Source organism: Hyperolius riggenbachi, chromosome 6, assembly GCF_040937935.1.
Source record: "Hyperolius riggenbachi isolate aHypRig1 chromosome 6, aHypRig1.pri, whole genome shotgun sequence".
Lineage (NCBI taxonomy): Eukaryota > Metazoa > Chordata > Amphibia > Anura > Hyperoliidae > Hyperolius > Hyperolius riggenbachi.
In genome coordinates, this window is record NC_090651.1 from 17,646,359 (window position 1) to 17,673,017 (window position 26,659).

General features: G+C 46.4%; 1 protein-coding gene across 17 annotated transcripts in view; it reads right to left on the reverse strand.

Moving 5' to 3' along the window:
* The window catches only part of CAMTA1 (calmodulin binding transcription activator 1), a 1,857,772-nt gene that overhangs the window by 186,255 nt on the left and 1,644,858 nt on the right, over positions 1-26,659 (reverse strand). For all 17 annotated transcript variants that reach the window (XR_011021914.1, XM_068238930.1, XM_068238931.1 and 14 more), the window contains 2 exons: positions 11,141-11,267; positions 545-679 (listed from right to left, as the gene is read on the reverse strand). Coding sequence is in view for 16 of the 17 variants with exons in the window: in XM_068238930.1 (XP_068095031.1) it covers positions 545-679; positions 11,141-11,267 (262 nt within the window). In the remaining variant the exon portion in view is untranslated. The remainder of the gene's footprint in view (positions 1-544; positions 680-11,140; positions 11,268-26,659) is intronic.

Below are 26,659 nucleotides of genomic sequence, written 5' to 3' on the forward strand. Positions count from 1 at the left end.
TGACGAGCCGATTGCTAGAGACTTGATCATACATGCCAAGATCTGTCCTGAGTAATGTCAGGCCTGAGAGGATCAGCTTTCCCTCAGGTCTGAGGGGAAAGCTGATCCTCTCAGGCCCGACTAGCCGATTGCTAGAGACATGATCATACTCCTGAGTAATGACCATATTCCTGAGTAATGTCTGAGAGAACATTGATCCTCTCAGGCCTGACGAGCCGATTGCTAGAGACATGACCATACTCCTGAGTAATGTCTAAGGGAAAGCTGATCCTCTCAGGCCTGACGAGCCGATTGCTAGAGACATGACCATACTCCTGAGTAATGTCTAAGGGAAAGCTGATCCTCTCAGGCCTGACGAGCCGATTGCTAGAGACATGACCATACTCCTGAGTAATGTATAAGGGAAAGTTGATCCTCTCAGGCCTGACAAGCCGATTGCTAGAGACATGACCATACGTAATGTCTGAGGGAACACTGATCCTCTCAGGCCCGACAAGCCGATTGCCAGAGACATGACCATACACGCGCAGATCTGCAGACTTACCGTCCAGGGAGAGCCAGTCATGCTGGGAGGAAGGCAGTGTCGGAAGCGCTCTCGCTTTGTATTCAAACACCACGGAGTTGGAGATGATCTGGTTGTTGAAGGCAACCTGTAGGGTGACCAGGCCAGTGTCATGCGCTGCAAGACAGGAAGGGACAAGCCACAGATTAGAGGACAATTCCAGACAGCAGATACACACAAATAAAACGACACAATCGTTACACAGACAACAGAGAATAAATGATTCTCCTGCAGAGAGATTTGTCACCATAGAGGGTAAACGATTTGTAAGTGGGTGCAGGTGGTGTATCTAGACACAATAGCGCATAAGACTGCAGGCAGAGCTCCCAACTGTCCTTCTGTTAGAGAGACAGTCCCTTTTATGGAACCAAATGTCTCTGTCCCTCTTTCTACCTTACGGTGGCCATACACTTATAGATTTGCAGCAGATTTGACCATCAGATAGATTTCTGTCAGATGCCTGTCAAGTCGAATCTGACAGGAATCTATCTGATGTGTGCCACACACTAGGAACAGATTCCAATAGATTTCACAATTAAATCTATTGGAAATCTATCTAAAGGGGCCTATACACTGGTCGATTTCAGCCATCGATCGATCAATCAGAAATCGATTCTATCAAATTCCCCATTCGATCGATTTGTGGCCAATTTTGATTGATTTCAATCAATTTGATCTATCTGACAGGATGGAAGATCTGGGTCGATCTGCTGCTGGCAACAAATCGATGGCCTATAGGGTTGCATTGGATCTAATGGTCCAATAATGCATATAGATCGATTTCCAATAGATTTCATTCTGAAATCTATTGGAAATCTGTTCCTAGTGTGTGGCACACATCAGATAGATTCTTGTCAGATTGGACTTTACAGGCATCTGACAGGAATCTATCTGATGGTTGAATCTGCTGCAAATCTATAAGTGTATGGCCACCTTAAATGCATTATTGGAGCACTAGATCCAATGCAACCCTATGGGCCATCGATCTGCTACCAGCAGCAGATTGACCTAGATCTTCCATCCTGTCAGATAGATCAAATCCATTGAAATTGATCGAAATCGGCCACAAATCGATCGATCGATAGATTTCGAAGAACCGAGCTCATTATGCTGTTGCTTATCTTTTAGAGCAGAGAGGAAGTTCTGAGTTCAGGTCTGCTTTAAAGGAGTGGTCAAGCAACTCCTGCTACCCATAGTACTACTTACCCAGGGCTTCCTGCAGCCCCTAACAGCCGATATGTCCCTCGCCAGCAGAGGTACAGTATTATCTGTAGTTAGGATGGCCGCCTCCTTCCAATCAGGCTGGATTTGGGGCATCATCTATCTTGGTTGCGCGCAGTAATGCACCAGCTGGGGCACTTGTGCTGTTTTTTCCCCATTCTGAACTCCGACGAACTCGCAATTACCATTCATAATTTATCCCGCTAATGTAAAAATAGCATTTTCATCGTTCTGCGGAGATTTACAGCCGCTATCAACACCGTTAAATGTTCCAGTACTTTCTTAAAAAGCAAATGAATTTGCGTGGAACTATCGATACCCATTCTGGACGGCGGCTGATGGAGATGGAGCAGACTATAATAAAACGTGGCGCTTTCCATCTGGATACGTTCCAAGTCAAGCCGAACGTCAGTCCAGGACTCCAGGTTCATCAAGAGACGGACGTGTGAGCGCGATAAACATGCCAGTGTCATGAGAGAAACGTGTGAGCGCAATAAACATGCCAGCGTCATGAGACAAACGTGTGAGTGCGATAAACATGCCAGCTTCATGAGACAAACGGGTGAGCGCGATAAACATGCCAGCGTCATAAGACAAACATGTGAGCCAGATAAACATGCCAGCGTCATGAGACAAACGTGTGAGCGCGATAAACATGCCAGTGTCATGAGACAAACGTGTGAGCGCGATAAACATGCCAGCGTCATAAGACAAACATGTGAGCGTGATAAACATGCCAGCGTCATGAGACAAACGTGTGAGCGTGATAAACATGCCAGCGTCATGAGACAAACGTGTGAGCGCGATAAACATGCCAGTGTCATGAGACAAACGTGTGAGCGCGATAAACATGCCAGTGTCATGAGACAAACATGTGAGCGCGATAAACATGCCAGTGTCATGAGACAAACGTGTGAGCGTGATAAACATGCCAGCGTCATGAGACAAACGTGTGAGCGTGATAAACATGCCAGCGTCATGAGACAAACGTGTGAGCGCGATAAACATGCCAGCGTCATGAGACAAACGTGTGAGCGCGATAAACATGCCAGTGTCATGAGACAAACGTGTGAGCGCGATAAACATGCCAGCGTCATGAGACAAACGTGTGAGCGCGATAAACATGCCAGCGTCATGAGACAAACGTGTGAGCGTGATAAACATGCCAGCGTCATGAGACAAACGTGTGAGCGTGATAAACATGCCAGCGTCATGAGACAAACGTGTGAGCGCGATAAACATGCCAGCGTCATGAGACAAACGTGTGAGCGCGATAAACATGCCAGCGTCATGAGACAAACATGTGAGCGCGATAAACATGCCAGCGTCATGAGACAAACATGTGAGCACAATAAACATGCCAGCGTCATGAGACAAACAGGTGAGCACAATAAACATGCCAGCGTCATGAGACAAACAGGTGAGCACAGTAAACATGCCAGCGTCATGAGACAAACATGTGAGCGCGATAAACATGCCAGCGTCATGAGACAAACATGTGAGCGCGATAAACATGCCAGCGTCATGAGATAAACGTGTGAGCACAATAAACATGCCAGCGTCATGAGACAAACATGTGAGCGCGATAAACATGCCAGCGTCATGAGACAAACATGTGAGCGCGATAAACATGCCAGCGTCATGAGATAAACGTGTGAGCACAATAAACATGCCAGCGTCATGAGACAAACGTGTGAGCGCAATAAACATGCCAGCGTCATGAGACAAACGTGTGAGCACAATAAACATGCTAGCATCATGAGACAAACATGTGAGCACAATAAACATGCCAGTGTCATGAGACAAACATGTGAGCACAATAAACATGCCAGCGTCATGAGACAAACGTGTGAGCGCAATAAACATGCCAGCGTCATGAGACAAACGTGTGAGCGCGATAAACATGCCAGCGTCATGAGACAAACGTGTGAGCACAATACACATGCTAGCATCATGAGACAAACATGTGAGCACAATAAACATGCTAGCATCATGAGACAAACATGTGAGCACAATAAACATGCCAGCGTCATGAGGCAATCCATATCCCCCTCACTTTAGGCTCCCTTTAGGCCTAGTAAAAGAAAACATTTTTACTCACCTGGGGCTTCTAGCAGCCCCCTGCAGCCGTCCTGTGGCCTTAGTCACTCGTGGATCCTCCTGTCCCCCGCCGCCAGCTACTGTCGATTTCGGCCAACAGGCTCACTGCACCTGCGCAGGCCTGGCCATGCGTCTTCTTCTTTGTGTTCCCGTCTGCAATAGCGATATTGTGGATGGGAACGGGAAGAAGACTACCCGTCGCCAGGCCTGTTGGCAAATCGAAAGTAGCTGGCGGCGGGGGACCGGAGGATCCATGAGTGACTGTGAGGGCACGGGACGGCTGCAGGGGGCTGGTAGAAGCCCCAGGTGAGTATAACTGATTTTTGTTTTTTTTACTAGGCTTAAGTGTCCTTAGGGTCCTTTTCCACTAGCAATCACTAGGGCTTGCGATTGCGATTCAGCAAGTCCCTCATTTTTTCTCTGCGATTACGATTTTGCTATGCAATGCATTGCATAGCAAAATCGCGTTAAAAATCGCTCCAAAGCGTGGTCGCGCTTTGGTAAAAATGGAATTGCGGTAGTGGAAAATACCTACTGCGATTCCTATGTTATTTAGCAAACCCTAGCGATGTAAAAATCGCTAGCGATTTGCGATTTAGCATCACAAACACTCACAGTGGAAAAGGGCCCTTAAGGCAATGTTGGGGAAGGGGGCGGTACACACACTAGATTCTCAGCCAAGAAAAGCATGTGTATGTAGTCTACAGCAGGATGAATACTCTGCACTGATAGGGGGTAAAGAGAGGAGATCTGTGGCAGTGATGCTTTGCTGTTTTAGCCATTTCAAAACTGGGATTTAAATTATACCGTATATACAGTATATATATAGTCCAGAAAGAAGCGTCGCCCATCACGACTCTGTTCAGCTGCGATGAGGAGGACCTGTCAATCAGCCGCCATTAGCCGTATGTCCAGCACTCTGATGGTCCCTTCCTGTTCGGGTTTTGACAGCTCGTGGAAAAGCCTAAAATTCTCCCGCTAAGTGAGGACTTCAGACACATTAGCAATTAAGATTGGCAATCTGTCAGATTGCATTTCCTCTCATTAACTCGACAGCGGAATAACAGCGAGAGGAGCACTGAGCCATTTCTGTTCCTCCGTGCCTACGAGCGAATTTACAGGTAAAACCGCCTGAAACAGCAGAAAATGAACAATAGCCACGCTGAGCGCAATGCATTGTGGGATGGGAGATGCTGTATTGTGTTTTCAGGAGATAAATAATACTGGAAACAAGGAAAATGCTGAGCTCTGTAATTATGACGGATACATAAATTATAGGAAGGAAGACTCACGGGAATAACGTTTTATTTTTTTATGTGAATCAGAGTTGACGTCTGTCACCTGCTGAGAGAGAGGCGTGGCCACACTCTGGCTCCCTTTGTTCTTTAACTTCCTTCTTGTGTGTATGATTTTTTTCAAACCTACAGATTGCGTACGCACGTCAAGTACTGTCACCCGCAAGGATTAGGAGTCAATTGCTGGGGCTCAGTGCTGTAACAGTCAAACTCCATCTATCTGGGTTGGCCTCTAGCGCCAGTCCATTATGCAGAGTATCGGCAACATTGGCAGCAGTGCTCCTCCGTCGGAGTCCAGCAATGTGCGTCCTCCTCTCTCCGCTCTCTCTAGTGCCCAGCATCTTGATCTCAGGTTGCGTGCACAACAGGAGGAGATTGAGATGCTGGGCACTAGAGCGAGAGGTATGAGAAGCACTGCTACCACTGTACCCGACACTCTGCATGATGGACTGAAAAAAAAAAATAACTGTCAAAAAAAGTTGCCGCAAAAATTGCTTGGTGGGTATGTACCTTAATTCCTCCCCTTTGCACGCAATGTGGGGTCCTGAGTGCCAGCACCTGAGTGAGGCCTCATTCACACCTAAAATTGAAAATGCAAACGCGTGTTTTGCGTTTTTGTGCGCTTTTTTCCCCCTCTTGGTGCTCTACTGCGTGCTGCGTTTCTGGTAAAAGCGCTTTTTTAAGCGCTTTTCCAGAGCGGTTTTGTAATTCACTCCCTGACGCAAGTCAAGAAGTGAACTCTTTGACCCGGAAAAGAATAAATGCAATGGGCTTGTTTCACAAAGCCGTGATAACTGTTATTACGGCTGTGAAAAAGTGCTTTGCGTGCGTTTTAGCTCGAAAAACGGTTATCGCACGCAAAAATTTGCGTTTGTGCGATAATGCAAATTTTTGCATGATAACGCAAATTGAATTTATCACGCGAACGCGGAACATTAACGAGCAAAAAATTTGCGTTATCACTTTTCACAGAGTAATAACAGTTATCAGTGCTTACTGAATCAAGCCCGATGTATTTATTGTTAAAAACGCTCGCGCAATCGCTGCACAAAGCGATTTTGTGAGCGTTTGCATTTTTCCTATACCTGCCATTGAGGCAAAATCACCTCAAAAATGGTACAGGCGCCGCTTTGCTGAACGCACTGCGCACCAACCGCGCGGATATTAACTTTCTCATAGAGATTTATTGCACAAGTGTTTTGTGAGCGATTTTAAAAATCTTCTGCGCTTAAAAAAATGCCCCTAGTCTGAACGAGCCCTTAGGGCCCTTTTCCACTTGCAATCGCTAGCGTTCGCGCTGAACGCTAGCGATTGCGGATCAGCAAAAAGCAAAAAATTCCCGGCGCTTTCCTGACATTTGCGATCACGATTTTGCTATGCTATGCACTGCATAGCAAAATCGCGGCAAAAAATCGCTCCGCAGCGCGATCGCGATCAAGTAAAAAACTAATCGCGGTAGTGGAAATTACCTACCGCGATTCCTATGTTAAAAAGCAAACCGTAGCGATTTTAAAATCACTAGCGGTTTGCGGTTTTGCGATTAACAAACGCCGCCCTTTTCCACTACGCCGCCGCAAACGCCATAGTGGAAAAGGGCCCTTACAGTGATTGTATTGCGGTGCCCAAATCCGGCACAGTGCGAGAGTCGAGCCCTCGTCCTGAGAGCTATTTAGTCTAGTGAAGTGATGGCTAACCTTAGCACTCCAGCTTTGACAAAACTACAAATCCCATCATGCCTCTGCCTCCGAGTTATGCTTAGAGCTGTCGGAGTATCGCAATGCCTCATGGGACTTGTAGTTCCACCACAGCTGGAGTGCCAAGGTTAGCCATCACTGGTCTAGTGACTGCCCTGCCTTGGATCCACAAACAGCTTATTCTTATCCATTCCTTTATTGTTGCACTCCGCCTTGTATGTGATACGGTATAACTCCTATACAATGTCTGAACCGCAGTTTCGTACAACAAATGAGGGCGGTTGTGTGACGCGGAACATTAGTCATAATTCATGTGATTTATTTGTTCTCCTATAGCTTTCACGCACTACTGTTGTGTATGTCTTTGCTGCAGAGGCCTAGTGGTTTAGCTTTATGTTTTCTTATGCTTTTAATTTTTAATCTTTAATATGTATTCTGGGTTTTTGTACATCATTTTTATCAGTGATTATATCAGTTAAAGAGGCACTGCAACAACATATAGTGGAATGTCATGCTGTTTTACATCAATTATCCTGGTTTAAGCATCAAAAAACACATTCTATAGCTATAGATTGCTGTAGCTTGGTATGTAGACCCGCCCTCCCAGTGATGTCACAGCCTAGGCTGTTTAGTTATGCAGCCTACTGCCCAAGAGCACTCTGGGAGATCAGGTGTTGTTTCTGATCACTTTGGAACACACAACAAGCAAATATTCTGCAGTGATGCACCTGCCAGCAGTACAGATGTTGCTATCTGTGATTCATTTCAGAATGTAAATCAGGGAGTGGAATGATTTTACAATGGTCAAACACTGACTAAATATGTTGTAGATGAAGATTGTAAAAAAAAAATAAGCAATTTTAATTATTACATTATTTTCATTAAAGTGAATGGGAACTGCATTTTAAAAAAATGAAGCAAATACTTACCTAAGGAGAGGGAAGGCTCTGGGTTGTATAGAGCCTTCCGTCTCCTCTCTCGGTGCCCTCTATCCTGTGCTGGCTCCCTCCCTCTCTATTCTGTGCTGACTCCCCCCAGTTTCAATCCCCCACCGAAAGGGTATTTGGAAGTCTTCGGGAGCCGTGTCCTCCTGAAGACGTGCGGCTCCATACTGCACAGGCGTGAGCGTGCAAGAGAGCGTGCTTGTGCAGGCGCAGTACAGGGCAGCACTTCTTCAGGAGCACTCGGGCTCCCTGAAGACTTCTGAAGCCTCCTTCGGCCGGGTAAAGCAGTATTTCACTAAATTAGCCAAATACTGCTACCGGGCGAGCCAGCACTGCAACGAGGGGACCAGGAGAGGAGCCGGAAGGCTCTATAGGACCCAGGGCCTTCCCTCTCCTTGGGTAAGTATCTGTCTCATTTTTTTTAAATGCGCTTCCCATTCACTTTAAAGATCCTTATTAATATTTTACAGTATTAATTTACAGATTATTAAAGTGTACCAGAGATGTCCCAATATAAAGAATTAATACTCACCTGGGGCTTCCTCCAGCCCCATGAGCACGGATGCGTCCCTTCCCTTGCTGTCCTTCTGTATGCCTTCATTCAGTCGCAAATCAGTCCTGGTAATTCTGCTCAGCAGAGCCGGGACAAGGTCCCCAAGCACCCAAGGCTGAGACACCAATGTGCGCCCCTCCATCCCTCCCAGCCATCACACACTGATTGCTTTTAGACCACACATGTCAAACTTCGGCCTGTGGGCCAAATCTGGCCCTCAGACCCATTAAATTTGGCCCTCAAGTGGTTTCCCCAGTTTGCACTATGTTTGGCCCACTGTAGACCACCAGGGAAGCTATATTGGAGAGGAAGCCCTAGAACGCCAGAGAAGCCATACGGGGGAGGTAGGAAAGCACTAAACAAAGGGAATTGTATAGGGGAGGGTGGGGGCCACTAGACACGAGGGAACTGTATAGGGGAGGGAGGACCACTAGACACCAGGGAACTGCATAAGGGAGGAAGAAGGGCCATTAGACACCAGGGAACTGTATAGGGAGGAAGGGGGCCATTAGACACCAGGGAACGTTATAAGTGAGGAAGGTGGCCAGTAGACATCGAGGTTGGCCCACGACTAAGTCCCAGTGTTTTCCAATTTCGGTTCACTTTGTATTTCAGTTTGACACCCCTGTATTAGACTAAGAGGCGCCCCAGGGCCCCCAATCCCCCCAACAGTTATCAGGCTTGCAGTCACTGCCATGTATCCCCTTCTTATTTCTCTCTGCTTCAAACACAATAGGAGAATGATAGCTGAGTGAGTTGTGCGCCCCCCTCCTACACTGCGCCCTGAGGCTGGAGCCTCTCTTGCCTCTGCCTCAGCCCCGCCCTGCGCCCCCCTCCTACACTGCGCCCTGAGGCTGGAGCCTCTCTTGCCTCTGCCTCAGCCCCGCCCTGCGCCCCCCTCCTACACTGCGCCCTGAGGCTGGAGCCTCTCTTGCCTCTGCCTCAGCCCCGCCCTGCGCCCCCCTCCTACACTGTGCCCTGAGGCTGAAGCCTCTCTTGCCTCTGCCTCAGCCCCGCCCTGCGCCCCCCTCCTACACTGCGCTCTGAGGCTGGAGCCACTCTCACCTCTTCCCCGCGCTGCGCCCCCCTCCTACACTGCGCCCTGAGGCTGGAGCCTCTCTCGCAACTGCCTCAGCCCTGCCTTGCACCCCCTCCTACATTGCGCCCTGAGGCTGGAGCCTCTCTCGCCTCTACCCGCGCTGCTACTCAGTCGCGCCAGTCGGTGGAGGGGCATGCGCAAAAGAGCCGACTGGCGCGTCTGAACAAGATTACCGGGACTGATTGTTGCTGAACGAAATCTATAGTGTTTTTGCGTCAATAAGAAGTAACGCAACATGACAGGTCATGGAATGCCATTATGTAATTGGTTGCTGTGGCCGCTTCTTCTGCATTACAGATAAGTGATGATTGCGGCTTGTGTGTCCGCTGATATCTGTAGCCAGCAATGAGCTCTTCTTCCATCTCTCTGGCATCACACTGAAGAATCGATCTTCATAATATGAGATGAATTGTGTTTTCCCCTCACAGGGCTGGCCGGTAATCTGTCTGCTCTGGTGTGTGTACAGCAGCAGTGTGGCTGGAATGTCACTTTACATGGATTATTACTTCCTCCCATCTACAATCCCAACCTCAGGAAGACCAGAAACGGTTGTTGCCACTCCGAACGTGATTTATAGTTCCGGCTGTCTGTCCCATTAGCGGATCTCATAATGGAGAGAACCTCCCTGAGAGGCATCTGCGGAGAGCTGCTTTATCCTGCGCCGACGCAACAAACATGGCCCTATCCATCAACCTGACCCGCCGGGAAAATACACCGTCTCACAGCAAAGCAATGAAAACAATATTTCTGCAGTTCCAAGAACCGGGATCAGAGCTGGACAGAGAGTGCAGGGGAGAGGCGGAGAGAAAGGGAGAGAGAGATAGCAGACTGTATGAAATGGAGAGAAAGAGAGTGCACAGTGGTTGACGGAAAAGAGAGAGAGAGACAGATAGAGCAAGAGAGAAACAGAGAGACAGAGAGAGAAAGAGATAGCGGACAGTGGCAGATGGCGAGCACACAGAGGGAGAGAGAGAATGCACTGTGTGGGGATGGAGAGAAAGAGAGAGCGCACAGGGGGAGATGGAAAGAGAGAGTGCACAGTGGGAGACAGAGAGAAACAGAGAGCGCACAGTGGGAGATGGAGAGAAAGAGGGAGCGCACAGGGAGAGAGAGAGAACGCACAGTCGGTGATGGAGAGAGTGCACAGTGGGAGACAGAGAGAAAAAGAGAGTGCACAGTGGGAGATGGAGAGAGAGAGAGAGTGCACAGTGGGAGACAGATGCAAAGAGATAGAGTGCACAGTAGGAGATGGAGAGAGAGAGAGTGGACAGGGGGGATAGAGAGAGAGAGAGTGGACAGTGGGAAATGGAGAGAGAGTGGACAGTGGGAAAAGAGAGAGAGAGTGAGTGCACAGTGGGAGATGGAGAGAGTGGACAGTGGGGGATGGAGAGAGTGGACAGTGGGGGATGGAGAGAGAGAGAGAGAGAGTGGACAGTGGGGGATGGAGAGAGAGAGTGCACAGTGGGGGATGGAGAGAGAGTGCACAGTGGGGGATGGAGAAAGAGAGTGCATGGGGGGATGGAGAGAGAGAGTGCACAGTGGGAGATGGAGAGAAAGAGAGAGTGCACAGTGGGAGATGGAGAGAGAGACTGCACAGTGGGGGATAGATGGAAAGAGAGAGAGAAGGAGGGAAGGAGGACAATGGTGATGAGCAGAACGGGGTGGCACTCACCTGGGCAGTAGCAGCGTAGGACACCCGGCTGGATGAGGGATGCAGGCACTGAGATCTGGTCGAACAAGCAGCTATAGTTATTGCTGGCCTCCTGCCACGGCCCCGTAATTAATACTTTCACTCCGCCCTGAAAGACAAATTCATCAGGTCAGTGTCAAAAGCAACACAGGCAGAGTACTGCCCAGAAATTATTCAGATCTGTGTTCTGTTAACCCAACTAGTTCTGGGCACCACAGATTAGGTTTGCAAAGTTACATGTGAACCATCCACAAGACTTCTGGAACAATGTTCTTCAGACCTACAAGAGGTGTTTGGTTAAAATTCACAGTCCCATCCCATGTTTGGTGAAAATGAAACACAGCATATTAGTACAAACGCCTCACACCAACTGTGAAGCATGGTGGTGGTGGTGGGGGTGGGTGTATGATGATTTGGGCTTGTTTAGCACTTACAGGACCTGGGCACTTTGCGGATCTTTGAGTCAATCATGAACTACTCTGTAAAACAAAGTACTCTAGAATCAAATATGATGCCATTTGTACAACAGTGATAACTTGGCTGAAACTGGGTGATGCAACTTAAAGTAAACCAGAGATGTCCTGAAAAGAAGATTTGATACTCAACCGCGGCTTCCTCCAGCAGCATAAACACGTCAGAGTCCCACGCCGTCCTCCCGCGGCCTGCTATTTAGCGGCAATCAGCCCTGGTAACTGTCTCAGTCGCGTTAGTCCGGGTCTACTGCGCAAGTGCGCATACATGGGAGTTCCACACATGTGCAAGAAGACCCAGACTGGACCCGACTGAGCCTGTTACCGGGGCTGATCGCAGCTGAACGGCAGAGGAGGAGAACGACGTGGGACTGTTGCTGGAGGAAGCCGCGGGTGAGCATCAAATCTTTTTAGGACATCTCTGGTACACTTTAACAATGCTGCAAAACACACCAGCAAGTCTTAACACACAACAAAATGACATGAATTGACTGCTTTGGAAAACAGGTACAGGTTTGCTCAACTTATACAAATTGTAGAACATAATAAGCAAAAGCCAACATGCAGAACCCAATCTCTATCCCAGCTGGGAGAAGGATAAGTTATCTTTTGACAAGTACAATGAGCCACCTCCTGTATTGCTGTTAATACTTAGCTTGAGATGTATTACTGCTATTGCCCTTCTGAGTACCCCCTGACTACCTACTGATTACATGTGCTTCCACGCTGGCGACACCTCCACACAATACAGCTATGGCAGCTGCTCGCTACTCATGTATCTGTGATCTGCACGCCAGGTCTGATCAGTGCTCATGTTTATGCCTGGATCACAGAGACGTGCAGGTAATAATGATAAGCAGGTGACTCCTATGAACCAATTGTTATTGTGAAACCAGTATATTTATGATTCCTGAGATTTTTACAAATCTGACTTTATCTTCACCATGTGCAGCTGCTTAGAAAGAAGCAACAACCTTTCCGATGGGCCCTCCCTCTCTGCTGCGTGATTGGTCAGCAGCATGTCGAATACATCTTCAGGACTACCCAGAAGGCTTCAGCCCCGAGTGCTTCCAAAGCAAGCAGATCCATATTGCGCACGTGCCAGTCTGGACCTGTGCATGCGCAGTACTGATGCGCCTATCTTTGGAAGCTTTTGGGGGCGCAAGTTCATCCAACAGCCTTCCGAGGAGTGTCAAGGCTTGAAATATGAATAAGGGCAGCAGTGGAATAAGGGGACATGGGTGTTGATTCACAAAGGTTACTTATTTTTCACCTTAACTGCAAGGAGTGCTGATGCATGAGATAAACAAAAAAGGAGAGATAATTAATGAGATAAATAGATAAGGAGAGCTAAACCAGGAGTTAAGTTAGATAAGGAGAGATAAATTGTGAGTTAATAAAGAAGGCGAGATGATTTAACAGAACAGTTTTGTGAATCAGGCACTTTGTGAGGACCATAAAAACCCTATGGTAGGTATGTCCAAAGGCCAGCCCGGGGGTCAAATGCAGCCCACCAAGCCTTCGCTGGTGGGCGCTGAAGCTCTATACAGTTAATTCCATGCGGCCGCAAGCCATACCACATGCAGATTCCACCTTGTGTCACCGAACTGCCACCCCCTTTGCTCGCCTGTAGGTTATCAGCCACCACTGTAGCAGTAACAGACACTGATAATCAGCTGCCACTGTGCCAGAAGCAGTAACAGCCACTGATTAGGAGCCGCCACTGTGCCAGCAGTAGAGATGTCGTGAACGGTTCGCCGGCGAACGGTTCCAGGCGAACTTCGGTGGTTCGCGTTTGCCAAGAGCAGGCAAACTTTTCCGGAAGTTCGATTCACCCCATAATGTTCTATTGAGCAGAACTTTGACCCTCTACATCACAGTCAGCAGGCACATTGTTGCCAATCAGACTGCACTCACTCCTGGAGCCCCACCCCCTTTATAAAAGGCAAGGTCCTTGTGCCGTTTTACTCACTAGTCTGCCTCTAATTAGTTAAGGGACAGCTGCTGACAGACTCTGCTAGGAAGAGTTTAGTTAGGCTCTTATAGGCTTGTTCCTAGCTAATTGTTATTACCTTCCTTCCTCTCTCTTCCCGGAGGGAGGAGGGTCTCATATTCCAGGGAATTGTAGGCTTTTAAAAGCCAGCTTACATACCTTGGCTGGGAATTGAACCCAGGTCTTGGCCGGGAATTGAACCCAGGTCTGAGTGCTTGGTAGTCAGCTCTCTTAACCGCTGGTCCACCACCAGCACTACATGCTGAAGGCAGCCTAGCATGTACCATTATGATATATCCTAGAGAAAAATGAGCTTGCTTAAAGATTTGTAGGCTTTTAAAAGCCAGCTTACATACCTTGGCCAGGAATTGAACCTAGGTCTGAGTGCTTGGTAGTCAGCTCTCTTAACCGCTGGTCCACCACCAACACTACATGCTGAAGTAAGCCTAGCATGTACCATTGTGATATACCCCTCCGGGAGGGAGATACACTGCTTGATGTTGTAAAGTAGTGTAGGCCTGTAATTGAACATTGAATGAGATTTGTGACCTTAAAATAGGGGTTTATGTGAAATCTAGATTTTTTCCTGGGACTTTTGATGTGTATTTCATTCAATCATGTCTTCCTCTAGGTTTTAGATCCCTTGAAATATGTTTTCTATCATTTTTCAAGCCGGTAGAAATTTTTCTAAATTTTAAAGTTTGCCTCCCCATTTAAGTCTATTGCGGTTCGCAAACTTTTTCGCGAACCGAACCTTCCGCGGAAGTTCGCGAACAGGGTTCGCGAACCGAAAATCAGAGGTTCGCGACAGCACTAGCTAGCAGCAGTAACAGCCACTGATTAGCAGCTGCCGCTGTGCCAGCATCAGTAACAGCCACTGATTAGCAGCGGCCACTGTGCCAGCATCAGTAACAGCCACTAATTAGCAGCTGCCACTGTGCCAGCAGCAGTAACAGCCACTGATTAGCAGCTGCCACTGTGCCAGCAGCAGTAACAGCCACTGATTAGCAGCCGCCACTGTGCCAGCAGCAGTAACAGCCACTGATTAGCAGCCGCCACTGTGCCAGCAGCAGTAACATCCACTGATTAGCAGCTGCCACTGTGCCAGCAGCAGTAACAGCCACTGATTAGCAGCAGCCACTGTAACAGCAGCAACCACTGATTAGCAGCAGACACTGTAACAGCAGCAGTAACACCCCTGCCCTATGGGATCCAGAGCCTCCCCTCTCCATAGGCGAGTATATAACAATTTTTTCACTCACTTCAGGGTTGTTGTGACTGACTGTGGTAAATCTTATTATCTGTAACTTTAATCCGTACATGAGCCTAAAGAGGGAGACCAGATCTCTGATAGTTGCTTTATCAAATGTGTTTTTTTTAATTAGCGAATAAAATGGCATGTATGCAAAAAATGATGCGCAGTGAAGCCAAAACAAGTTTTTCCAGCTTCACTACTAGCTATAAATAACCCTATTATCACACTGAACCCTCCCTCTTTTGATACCTAACCTTAACCACCACCACCCACGGCTAACCTTAACCACCACCTGCTACGGCTAACCTTAACCACGTGCCTCCCCCACAGCTAACCTTAATCCCCCCCAGCAAACCTTAACCACCACCCTCTTGGCTAACCATAACCACCTCCCGGCTAACCTTATCCACCACCCCCCATGACTAACCTTAACCCCCCGCCCTCGGCTAATCTTAACCATGTGCTAACCTTAACCACCCCCCGGCTAACCTTATCCACCACCCCCCATGACTAACCTTAACGACCCGCCCTCAGCTAACCTTAACCATGACCCCCCATGGCTTACCTTAACCACCCCCCCCGGCTAACCTTAACCATCACCCCCCATGGCTAACCTTAACCCCCCCCGGCTAACCTTAACCACCCCCCAATCCCCATGGCTTACCTTAAACCCCCCCCCCCCCCGCGGCTAACTTTAACCACCACCCCCCATGGCTTACCTTAACCACCACCCCCCACAGCTTACCTTAAAGAGAACCCGAGGCGGGGTTCTTACATCGCAATCCCCATACAGAGGCTGGGTCTGCCTATAGAGCCCAGCCTCTGTTGCTATTTAGCTTCCCCCAAAGACCCCCCTGCGCGCTGCGAGACCCCATAAAACACAGCCGCGGTGTGCGGGCTGTGTTTACCTCACTAATGTCAGTCTCGCCGCTCCCCCGCCTCCTGAATCGCTCCGGTCCACACGCGTCCCTTCCCTCCAATCAGCGGCGAGGGAAGGGACGTGGGCGGGGACCGGAGCGATTCAGGAGGCGGGGGAGCGGCGAGACTGACAGTAGAGAGAAAAACACGACACGCTGCATGTCACCAGCGCGGCTGTGTTTTATGGGGTCTGACAGCGCGCAGGGGGGGCTTTGGAGGAAGCTAAATAGCAACAGAGGCTGGGCTCTATAGGCAGACCCAGCCTCTGTGTGCAGATTGCGTTGTAAGAACCCCGCCTCGGGTTCTCTTTAACCACCCCACACCAATCCCCCAAATAGAAAAAAAGTAAAACCTGTAACTTTCTGGCTCTACGAAAGGCCAGATTTTCCCATAAAGTCGATATTTGAATGGGCACCTAAACTCTCCCCTACAGCAGGTGCCGGAACCTGGATCTAATAAAAAGGTATCAATTTTATACTTTTACTTTTTACCCATCTCTCTGTCCAAAAGATTATACTAGTGGAGCAATGTCGCCATCTAGCAGTCAGATAAGAAACTGCAGCTGCATTTTCACAGGCTATTTTGATATGGAATGCAAATACTGCTGAGACCTGCAGCTCTAGGCCCTGTAGCCAGAGTCTACACTGAAAGTATACATGAAATGAGAGGGATATGAAGGCTGCCAGATTTATTTCCTGTATTTGTTGCCTGGCAGTGATTCCCCCCCCCCTGCTTGAACTTGATGGACAGATGTCTTTTTTCAATCAAACTGACTATGTAACTATGTATATAATCCTGATTCATAGAAGAACACACAAATACTTTTTATTGAAAAAGAGACACTCAGAGCTCAGGTGCAATTCAGCTTATCTGCCCACACTGACCAGAACCAATTTTACAATGTAAACATAGAAACGCAATCAGATTTAATACCGTGGCAATCAGTGATTTGATCGCCATAAGTATTCCACAATAGCAGCTCTACTCGATGCAGGAAATGTAGGCACCTGCTATCGACAGAAACTTGGGTACCCCCATAGGCCCCATTATCCTCAGCCACTCCCTCACTCCTCTCGGTTGGTGTTCCCCAAGGGCCTGTCTTGGGACCTTTATTGTTCTCACTTTACGCTTCCTCGATTGGGAAAATCATCTCCTCCATAGGCTTCAACTATCACCTGTATGCCAATGAGTCGACACTCAGATATTCCTCCTCACCCTGAATCTCTCCTCCTCCACCATGGACAAGGTCTCCACCTGCCTTGCATCCATTTCCTACTGGATTGCTGTCAGGTTCCTGAAGCTCAATCTGGACAAGACTGAGGCCACATACACACATCAGACCATAGTCTTTTGAAAATGAAAGTTCACAGACCAATTTTACCCCCTTCCATGTAGTAGGAGAGCCATACTCTACACAGTCTTTTCTATGGAGCTGAACTCCCCATCAGACAGAAATCTTTGCAAGATGCTGCACACACAGATGCTGTACACATGCAACAGATCAGTATCTGCAAAAGATCCGTTCCTGCAAAATGCATTCATAGTCTATGATATCTGCAGATCCTCATACACACCTCGTTTAACAGACATTCATCTGCAGATCAGATCCACCAGGATGGATCTTCAGATCTGCAGATGATTGTCTGATCTGAAGATGAATGTCAGTTAAACAAGGTGTGTATGATGATCTGCAGATCTCATAGACTATGAATGCATTTTGCAGGAACGGATCTTTTGCAGATACTTATCTGTTGCATGTGTACAGCATCTGTGTGTGCAGCATCTTGCAAAGATTTCTGTCTGATGTGGAGTTCAGCTCCATAGAAAAGACTGTGTAGAGTATGGCTCTCATACTACATGGAAGGGGGTAAAATTGGTCTGTGATCTTTCATTTTCCAAAGACTATGGTCTGATGTGTGTATGAGCCTTGAGCCTTTAATATTCCCTCCCAGCACAGCTGCACCCCTCCCAGATACACATATTATGATCAACAACACTACAATTCACCCTACCTCCCAAGCCCGATGCCTAAAGGCTCATACACACATCAGACCATAGTCTTTGGAAAAGGCAAGATCACAGACCAATTTTACCCCCTTCCATGTAGTATGAGAGCCATACTCTACAGTCTTTTCTATGGAGCTCAACTCCCCATCAGACAGAAATCTTTGCAAGATGCTGCACACACAGATGCTGTACAGACACAAAAGATCTGTTCCTGCCAAAGATCCGTTCCTGCAAATTGCATTCATAGTCTATGAGATCTGCAGATCATCATACACACTTTGTTTAACTGACATTCATCTTCAGATCAGACAATCATCTGCAGATCTGAAGATCCATCCTGGTGGATCTGATCTGCAGATGATTGTCTGTTAAACAATGTGTGTATGATGATCTACAGATCTCATAGACTATGAATGCAATTTGCAGGAACAGATCTTTTGCAGATACTGATCTGTAGCAGATACTGATCTTTTGTGTCTGTACAGCATCCTTGTTTTCAGCATCTTGCAAAGATTTCTATCTGATGGGGAGTTCAGCTCCATAGAATAGACTGTGTAGAGTATGGCTCTCATACTACATGGAAGGGGGTAAAATTGGTTTGTGATCTTTCATTTTCCAAAGACTATGGTCTGATGTGTGTATGCACCCTAGGTGTCATCCTGAAATAGGGAAACATGGACATTACCTTGCACATCAGATGTCCTTTAAGTTATAATTGACAGTCAGCAACTGATCTAGTGGAAATGATTCAATTTTCCGTTAGATTGACGGTCTAATCAATTGTTTCCACCAGGTCCGATCTTATTTCCCATAATTTTTCTGATCACTTTTATACAAAATCAATCAGAAAAAAAAGATTGGACTTGTCGGAAATAACCGATTAGACCACCAATCTTTTGTAAAATTGCATCATGTGAACCAGGCATTTCAGAGAGACAAGTCTGACTAGATTTAATCAGAACTGGAAGGAACTATGTTAGCATCAATTATTTTTAGTTGATGACCAAGTCTATAAATAAAGAGTAAAAAAGAGCTACTAAAAAGTAGCATTATTTCTGTTATTAGGCCAGTTTGTATACACTCACCTAAAGGATTATTAGGAACACCTGTTCAATTTCTCATTAATGCAGTTATCTAATCAACCAATCACATGGCAGTTGCTTCAATGCATTTAGGGGTGTGGTCCTGGTCAAGACAATCTCCTGAACACCAAACTGAATGTCAGAATGGGAAAGAAAGGTTGCCAAGCAATTTTGAGCTTGGCATGGTTGTTGGTGCCAGAGGGTCCGGTCTGAGTATTTCACAATCTGCTTAGTTACTGGGATTTTCATGCACAACCATTTCTAGGGTTTACAAAGAATAGTGTGAAAAGGGAAAAACATCCAGTATGTGTCAGTCCTGTGGGCGAAAATGCCTTGTTGATGCTAGAGGTCAGAGGAGAATGGGCTGACTGATTCAAGCTGATAGAAGAGCAACGTTAACTGAAATAACCACTCGTTACAACCAAAGCATTTGTGAAGCCACAACACGCATAACCTTGAGGCGGATGGGCTACAACAGCAGAAGACCCCACCGGGTACCACTCATCTCCACTACAAATAGGAAAAAGAGGCTACAATTTGCACAAGCTCACCAAAATTGGACAGTTGAAGGCTGGAAAAATGTTGCCTGGTCTGATGAGTCTCGATGGAGTCAGAATTTGGCGTAAACAGAATGAGAACATGGATCCATCATGCCTTGGTGTAATGGTGTGGGAGATGTTTTCTTGGCACACTTTAGGCCCCTTAGTGCCAATTGGGCATCGTTTAAATGCCACGGGCTACCTGAGCATTGTTTCTGACCATGTCCATCCCTTCATGACCACCATGTACCCATCCTCTGATGGCTACTTCCAGCAGGATAATGCACCATGTCACAAAGCTCAGATAATTTCAAATTGGTTTATTGACCATGACAATGAGTTCACTGTATAAAATGCCCCCCCACAGTCAGCAGACCTCAACCCAATAGAGCATCTTTGGGATGTGATGGAACGGGAGCTTCCTGCCCTGGATGTGCATCCCACAAATCTCTATCAACTGCAAGATACTATCCTATCAATGTGGGCCAACATTTCTACAGAATGCTTTCAGTACCTTGTTGAATCAATGTCACGTAGAATTAAGGCAGTTCTGAAGGCCAAAGGGGGTCAAACATCGTATTAGCATGGTGTTCCTAATAATCCTTTAGGTGAGTGTATATTCAAAAAGTAATCTTTAAAGAAAAGCTGCGAGCATAAAAAAAAATCAGATCTACTTACCTGGGGCTTCCACCAGCCCCTGGCAGCCTATCTGTCCCTCGGCGCAGCTCCGGTGTCCGCCGATCCCCTCTGTTGCAGATGCCGACCTCACAGGGCGGGATCTACTAAGCCTGTGCGTGGCCACGCCGCTCGTGATTGCGCTCACATGGTCTGGAGCGTTAGTGAGCACGATCACGAGCGTTGCAGCCACACGCAGGCTTAGTAGATCCCGACCTGTGAGGTCGGGCATCTGCAACAGAGGGGATCGGCGGACACTGGAGCTGCGGCGAGGACACAGGATGGTTGCCAGGGGCTGGAGGGGCTCCAGGTAAGTAGATATCGTTTCTTTTTTATACTCGCACCTTCCCCTTAAAGGACAACTGTAGTGAGAGGTATATGGTGGCTACTATATGTATTTCCTGATAAGCAATACCAGTTACCTGGCTATACTGCTGATCCTCTGCCTCTAATACTTTTAGCCATTTACCCTGAACAAGCATGCAGCAGATCAGGGGCTTGATTCACTATGCGGTGCTAACCTACTTAGCACAGCTAAAGTCATTAGGCGCACCAACCAGGGTGCTAAGTAGGTTAGCACCGGTTTTCTCAATCAGATCGCGCGCTAAGTAAGTTTTGCGCGCGCTAAGTCCCATAGGCTTTAATGGGCACTTCGCGTGGAGCGTCCTGCGCTCTGTGCAGTGCGCGCGTAAAGTTTTACACGCATAAAATTTTGCGCGCGAAAAGCTCGTTTAGACGTGCTAAGGGGGTTTTCACAGGCGTGCTAACAGTTAGCACCGCTTTATGAATCGAGCCCCAAATGTTTCTGACATTATTGTCAGATCTGACAAGATTAGCTGCATGCTTGTTTCTGGTGTTATACAGACACTACTGCAGCCCAATAGATCAGCAGGGCTGCCAGGCAACTGGGATTGTTAAAAGGAAGTAAATATGGCAGCCTCCATATCACTCTCACTACAGTTGTCCATTAAGAATTCCATGTGCAATGTAGGTGCTGTATATTTGATACAATAGTGACACCATGTGGCCATTTTGTACTACTGCATGCTGCATGTTTATGTTTCTTTTCTTCCATAGATTAGTCAGGAATCTAAATCTAAAAATGACATAAGAATATAAAAATAAGCGTAAGATCTTCACAAAATATAGATAATAACTACGAAAACAGATTCTCAAATGTTTTGTTGTTTTAAAAAACGTTAAATGAAAGCATTCCATTTGAAATACATTTTAAAGACTATGGTATTATCATTAGATATGATTTTATTATTATCGTTGATTTATAAATATGAAAGGTAATGGTGCTGTACAATAGTAGTAAAAAAACAGGGATACATAATATCCAGACATTGTTATACATGAGGATACAGCCATTGGTACATAATAAAGAAGTAGTGACAATAAAATAAGTCACAAGGACAAATTGTATGGTTATTAGAGTGTGACTCCTCCGAGGACAGTCAGTGACATGACTATGTACTCTGTAATGTGCTGCAGGAGATGTCACTGCTATATAAATACATAATAATAATATGGTAGGACATTAGACTATGACTATGGTAGGATTGGATTGTGAGCTCCTCTGAGGACAGTCAGTGACATGACTATGTACTCTGTAATGTGCTGCAGGAGATGTCAGTGCTATATAAATACATAATAATAATATGGTAGGACATTAGACTAGGACTATGGTAGGATTAGATGGTGAACTCCTCTGAGGACAGCCAGTGACATGACTATGTACTCTGTAATGTGCTGCAGGAGATGTCAGTGCTATATAAATACATAATAATAATATGGTAGGACATTAGAATATGACTATGGTAGGATTGTGAGCTCCTCTGAGGACAGTCAGTGATATATAAACATATAACAATAATATACAGAGGTGTCACTAGAAGCCACTGCACCCCCTTTCCCCCGTGAAACTTTGGATGGGGTCACTCTGTGAAAATTTACATGGGGCCCCCTAATACTCCCAACCTCCCCCTCCCCCCCCCCTTTCTGCACATGTAAACTGAGATGCAGTCATTAGAACAATTGTGCAGATAATAGAAAGCTTTTTTGTGTCCAGGCTCCTCAAGCATCACTACAGGACACAGCACTTGGGGAGGGGTAGAAAAGTGCTATATACAAGTCCCTGCTGCACACTGAATAGGGACTGTCTACAAATCTTTGTCTGCAATACTTTGTCTGATTCCTTATCAGTGGCTGAGCAGATGCAGTCATTAGAACAATTGTGCAGAGAGCAGAACGTCTTTTCTCTCCTTGCCCTTAGTGTCAGTCTCTCAGGACGAGGACCCCTGTGGCTTCTGAGCCCCCCTGCGGCTGCATCCCTTGCAGGGTCTATTGTTATGCCCCTGATAATATAGTAGGACATTAGACTATGACTATGGTAAGATTAGATTGTGAGCTCCTCTGAGGACAGCCAGTGACATGACTATGTACTCTGTAATGTGCTGCAGGAGATGTCAGTGCTATATAAATACATAATAATAATATGGTAGGACATTAGACTATGACTATGGTAGGATTAGAGTGTGAGCTCCTCTGAGGACAGCCAGTGACATGGCTATGTACTCTGTAATGTGCTGCAGAAGATGTCAGTGCTATATAAATACATAATAATAATATGGTAGGACATTAGACTATGACTATGGTAAGATTAGATTGTGAGCTCCTCTGAGGACAGCCAGTGACATGACTGTACTAAATTTTCCATCATCCTTGTCCACTCCACCTGATATAACAATACGTGTTACAAAACCCCCTATAACTTCAGTTCCCAAACCACATTGCTTAGAGGGAATATTTGACTCACCTCTCTTATTTATTCCTCAAGGCTATTCCTCTCCGAGTATGAGTGAAATCGCCGGCGGGAGACTTGGGCACAGGATACAGCCGGTATATGGCTTATCCTGCTCCTGCACAAGTTCCCGGCGGCATAAATACTATTCCCCTTCCAGGCCGCCATGGATGATGGGGAATGAAATAATTCAGCTTCCAGCAATTGCTGGCGGCCGAAGTATAGTGTTTTATAAGTAACTTCAGCTCTGTCTTCTGACGGCGCCGATGTTACTCCCTGTGCACTGCTATAGCTGTAATTCCTATTACGGCCTATGGTGGCGCCGCCTGCGCCCAAATCTCCTGCGCTGGATACAGCGTGTTCGTTCCTCTCCAGCTCCTGCCATCTCCAGCTCAAAAACTTCTCGCGTTCTCACTCAGGACACTACTAAAATGTTGGTAGATGCTCTTATGATATCTCATTTGGACTATTGTAAGATAATACTATACTTTGTGGACTACCAGCTAACAGACTCGCACCGCTACAATCTGTACTGAACTCAGCTGCTCGTCTCATCCATCTCTCTTCTCGATCTTCCCCTCTCTGTCAAGCTCTTTATTTGCTGCCAATCAACCAATCAAACTCTTAACCCTAACCTACAAAGCTCTCCACAATCTCTGCTTCCCTGTTCTGTATACTTGCAGCATCACAGAGAGCTGTGATGAGATGGGAGGAGCTGCTGCTTCTGAGGAAGGAACTGCTATACATGTGTTTTTTTAATCTATACTTGTTAGTCATAAGGGCTCTTTCACATTAGGGCAGATTTTCTGCGTTTCAACGCAAAGGGTAAAGTTTGCGTTACCCAAGGTGAAATGAAAGTCCATAGACTTTCATTTTAGCTTTCACATATAACGCAGCCTTTTTGTGCGTTGCGTTACACTGCACCCAGGCGCAGTTTTTCGGCCGACGCTAGCTTTATGCGTTACAATGTTAGTCAATGTAAAACGCACACTATGCGCGTTTTTAATCCGTTAACGCAGGCAATCAGTCCCGGAATGCAACAGAGGAACAATGTAGAAAGTTGAAAACTAAAAGAAAAAAAAATTACCTGCGTTTTTCGATGTGCTGTAACGCATTTAAAACGGATTAAAAACGCACACTCACTGCAGTGCAACGCATATCAAAACGCATTAAAACAACAAAACGTATGCTTTGAGCGTTCTCCAACGCAAGCTCTGATGTGAAAGAGCCCTTAGGGCTCTTTCACATCAGAGCTTGCGTTGGAGAAAAGCTCTGATGTGAAAGAGCCCTAAGAGGTTTGTAGAAATGGTGATTTCATTTTGCACACAGCCCACTAAATAATATGCTTTTCTGATGAACTGTGTTTTGTATGGAGTTTTAGTAAAAAAACACAAAAAACGGCACACCAGAGTAGGGATGCTCAAATCCGAATCCGGGCGGGGGGGGGGGGCGGAGGGGGGAGGGGGCGGGGGTAAGGGTTTGCTTAGGTCAAGCTTACCTGTCTTCTTCATCCGTCCCTCGGCGCCTCTCACGATGCGCTCCATGCGCATCACGTGACTACAAACACTTCTTCCTTCAACCCGGAAGGAGGAAGTGTTTGTAGTCACGTGACCGTTGCGTGTAACGCATCATGGGAGGCGCCAAGGGACGGACGGAGAGGACGTCAGACAGTTAAGCTTGACCCCTCCCCCCCCCATCCGTCCCCCGCACAGGTTTACTCGGAGAAAAAAATCGGATAGCAACTATCCAGGTTTGACCCGGATTCGGATTTGAGCATCCCTACACCAGAGTGGCGAGAATACCAAGTATAGTATCTATTTTGTAAAATCTATCGGGGGATATGTTTATTTTGTGCCAAAGCGTTCATCTCTGGTTTCCTTTAAAGCAGAGATGAATACTAAAAAAAACCAAAAGAGTTTCACTGACCTGGGGCTTCTGGCAGCCCCGTGCAGCCTTCCTGTCCCGCGCTGGTCCTCCACGATCCTCCGTTCACCCGCTGCAGCATTTTGTTACCATCGACGGGGCAACTGCGCCCGCACGCCCCAGGCCACATGTGTCTTTCTTCACGTTCCCGCCCACAATAGCGTCCTGCGCTAATGCTATTGCAGGCATGAATGCGAAGAAAGATACGTGTGACTCGGGGCGCCCAGGCGCAGTTTCCCGGTCGACGGTAACAAAATGCTGCAAGGGGCTGGCAGAAACACCAGGTAAGTGAATCTCTTTGGTTTTTTTTAGTATTCAGTTCCGCTTTAATCCACCTCTGGTTGTACTCCTTAAAGCAGATCCGAGATAAAAAACTAACTATAACAAGTAACTTGTCTATATATATCTTATCTAAAGTTTAGATAGTTTACACAGCAAATCTAGCTGCAAACAGCTTTAATAGAATATGATTATGTCTTCCTGTGATACAATGACAGCAGCCATGTTGTTTGTAAACATTACACAGAGGCAAGTTTATCTGCATCTTGAGCCATCAGCCTAATCCCCTCTCCTCCTCCCTCCTCCCCTCTGCATCTGAAATCAATGGCTAGTAACACCTCCCCCTCCTCCTGCCCAGACTGAGCTCCCATGAGTCCTTGCTACTGCCTTGGCTCTCTGAAAAGCTGTGGGCGTGGCTTTTTTAGTTTATAGGGAATTAGAGTATTAAAACAAAAACAAAAAAGTATTTGGCTTGAGGAATGCCCTATAAACAATAGGAAAGGAACACAATTATGCAATGAGTAAAAGTTCACCTCGGATCCACTTTAACGTTGTATACTTCCCCACCTCTTGTTTCTTAAAACAATGCGGTACTATGTCTACCAATTCTGTATTTTGTACCAGTGTCTATATTTGTTGTATACTTGTGTACCATTGTCTGTGGCATTATGCACCCTAAGTTTTATTTGTTTCTTACTCTGTACCATGTAATAGAATATACTGGCACTTTATGAATCAATAAATAAATCTGAGGACAGTCAGTGACATGACTATGTACTCTGTAACGTGCTGCAGGAGATGTCAGTGCTATATAAATACATAATAATAATAATATGGTAGGACATTAGACTATGACTATGGTAGGATTAGATTGTGAGCTCCTCTGGGGAGTCAGTGACATGACTATGTACTCTGTGTACAGTGCTACATAAGATGTCAGTGCTATATAAATACATAATAATAATATGGTAGGACATTAGACTATGACTATGGTAGGATTATAGTGTGAGCTCCTCTGAGGACAGTCAGTGACATGACTATGTACTCTGTAAAGTGCTGCAGAAGAGGTCAGTGCTGTATAAATACATAATAATAATATGGTACAACATTAGACTATGACTATGGTAGGATTAGATTGTGATCTCCTCTGAGGACAGTCAGTGACATGACTATGTACTCTGTAAAGTGCTGCAGAAGATGTCAGTGCTATATAAATGCATAATAAGAATATGGTACAACATTAGACTATGACTATGGTAGGATTAGAGTGTGAGCCCCTCTGAGGACAGTCAGTGACATGACTACAGTGGTGTGAAAAACGATTTGCCCCCTCCCTGATTTCTTATTCTTTTGCATGTTTGTCACACTTAAATGTTTCTGCTCATCAAAAACCATTAATTATTAGTCAAAGATAACATAATTGAACACAAAATGCATTTTTAAATGATGGTTTTTATTATTTAGTGAGGAAAAAAAACTCAAAACCTACATGGCCCTGTGTGAAAAAATGATTGCCCCCCTTGTTAATAAAATAACTTAACTGTGGTTTATCAC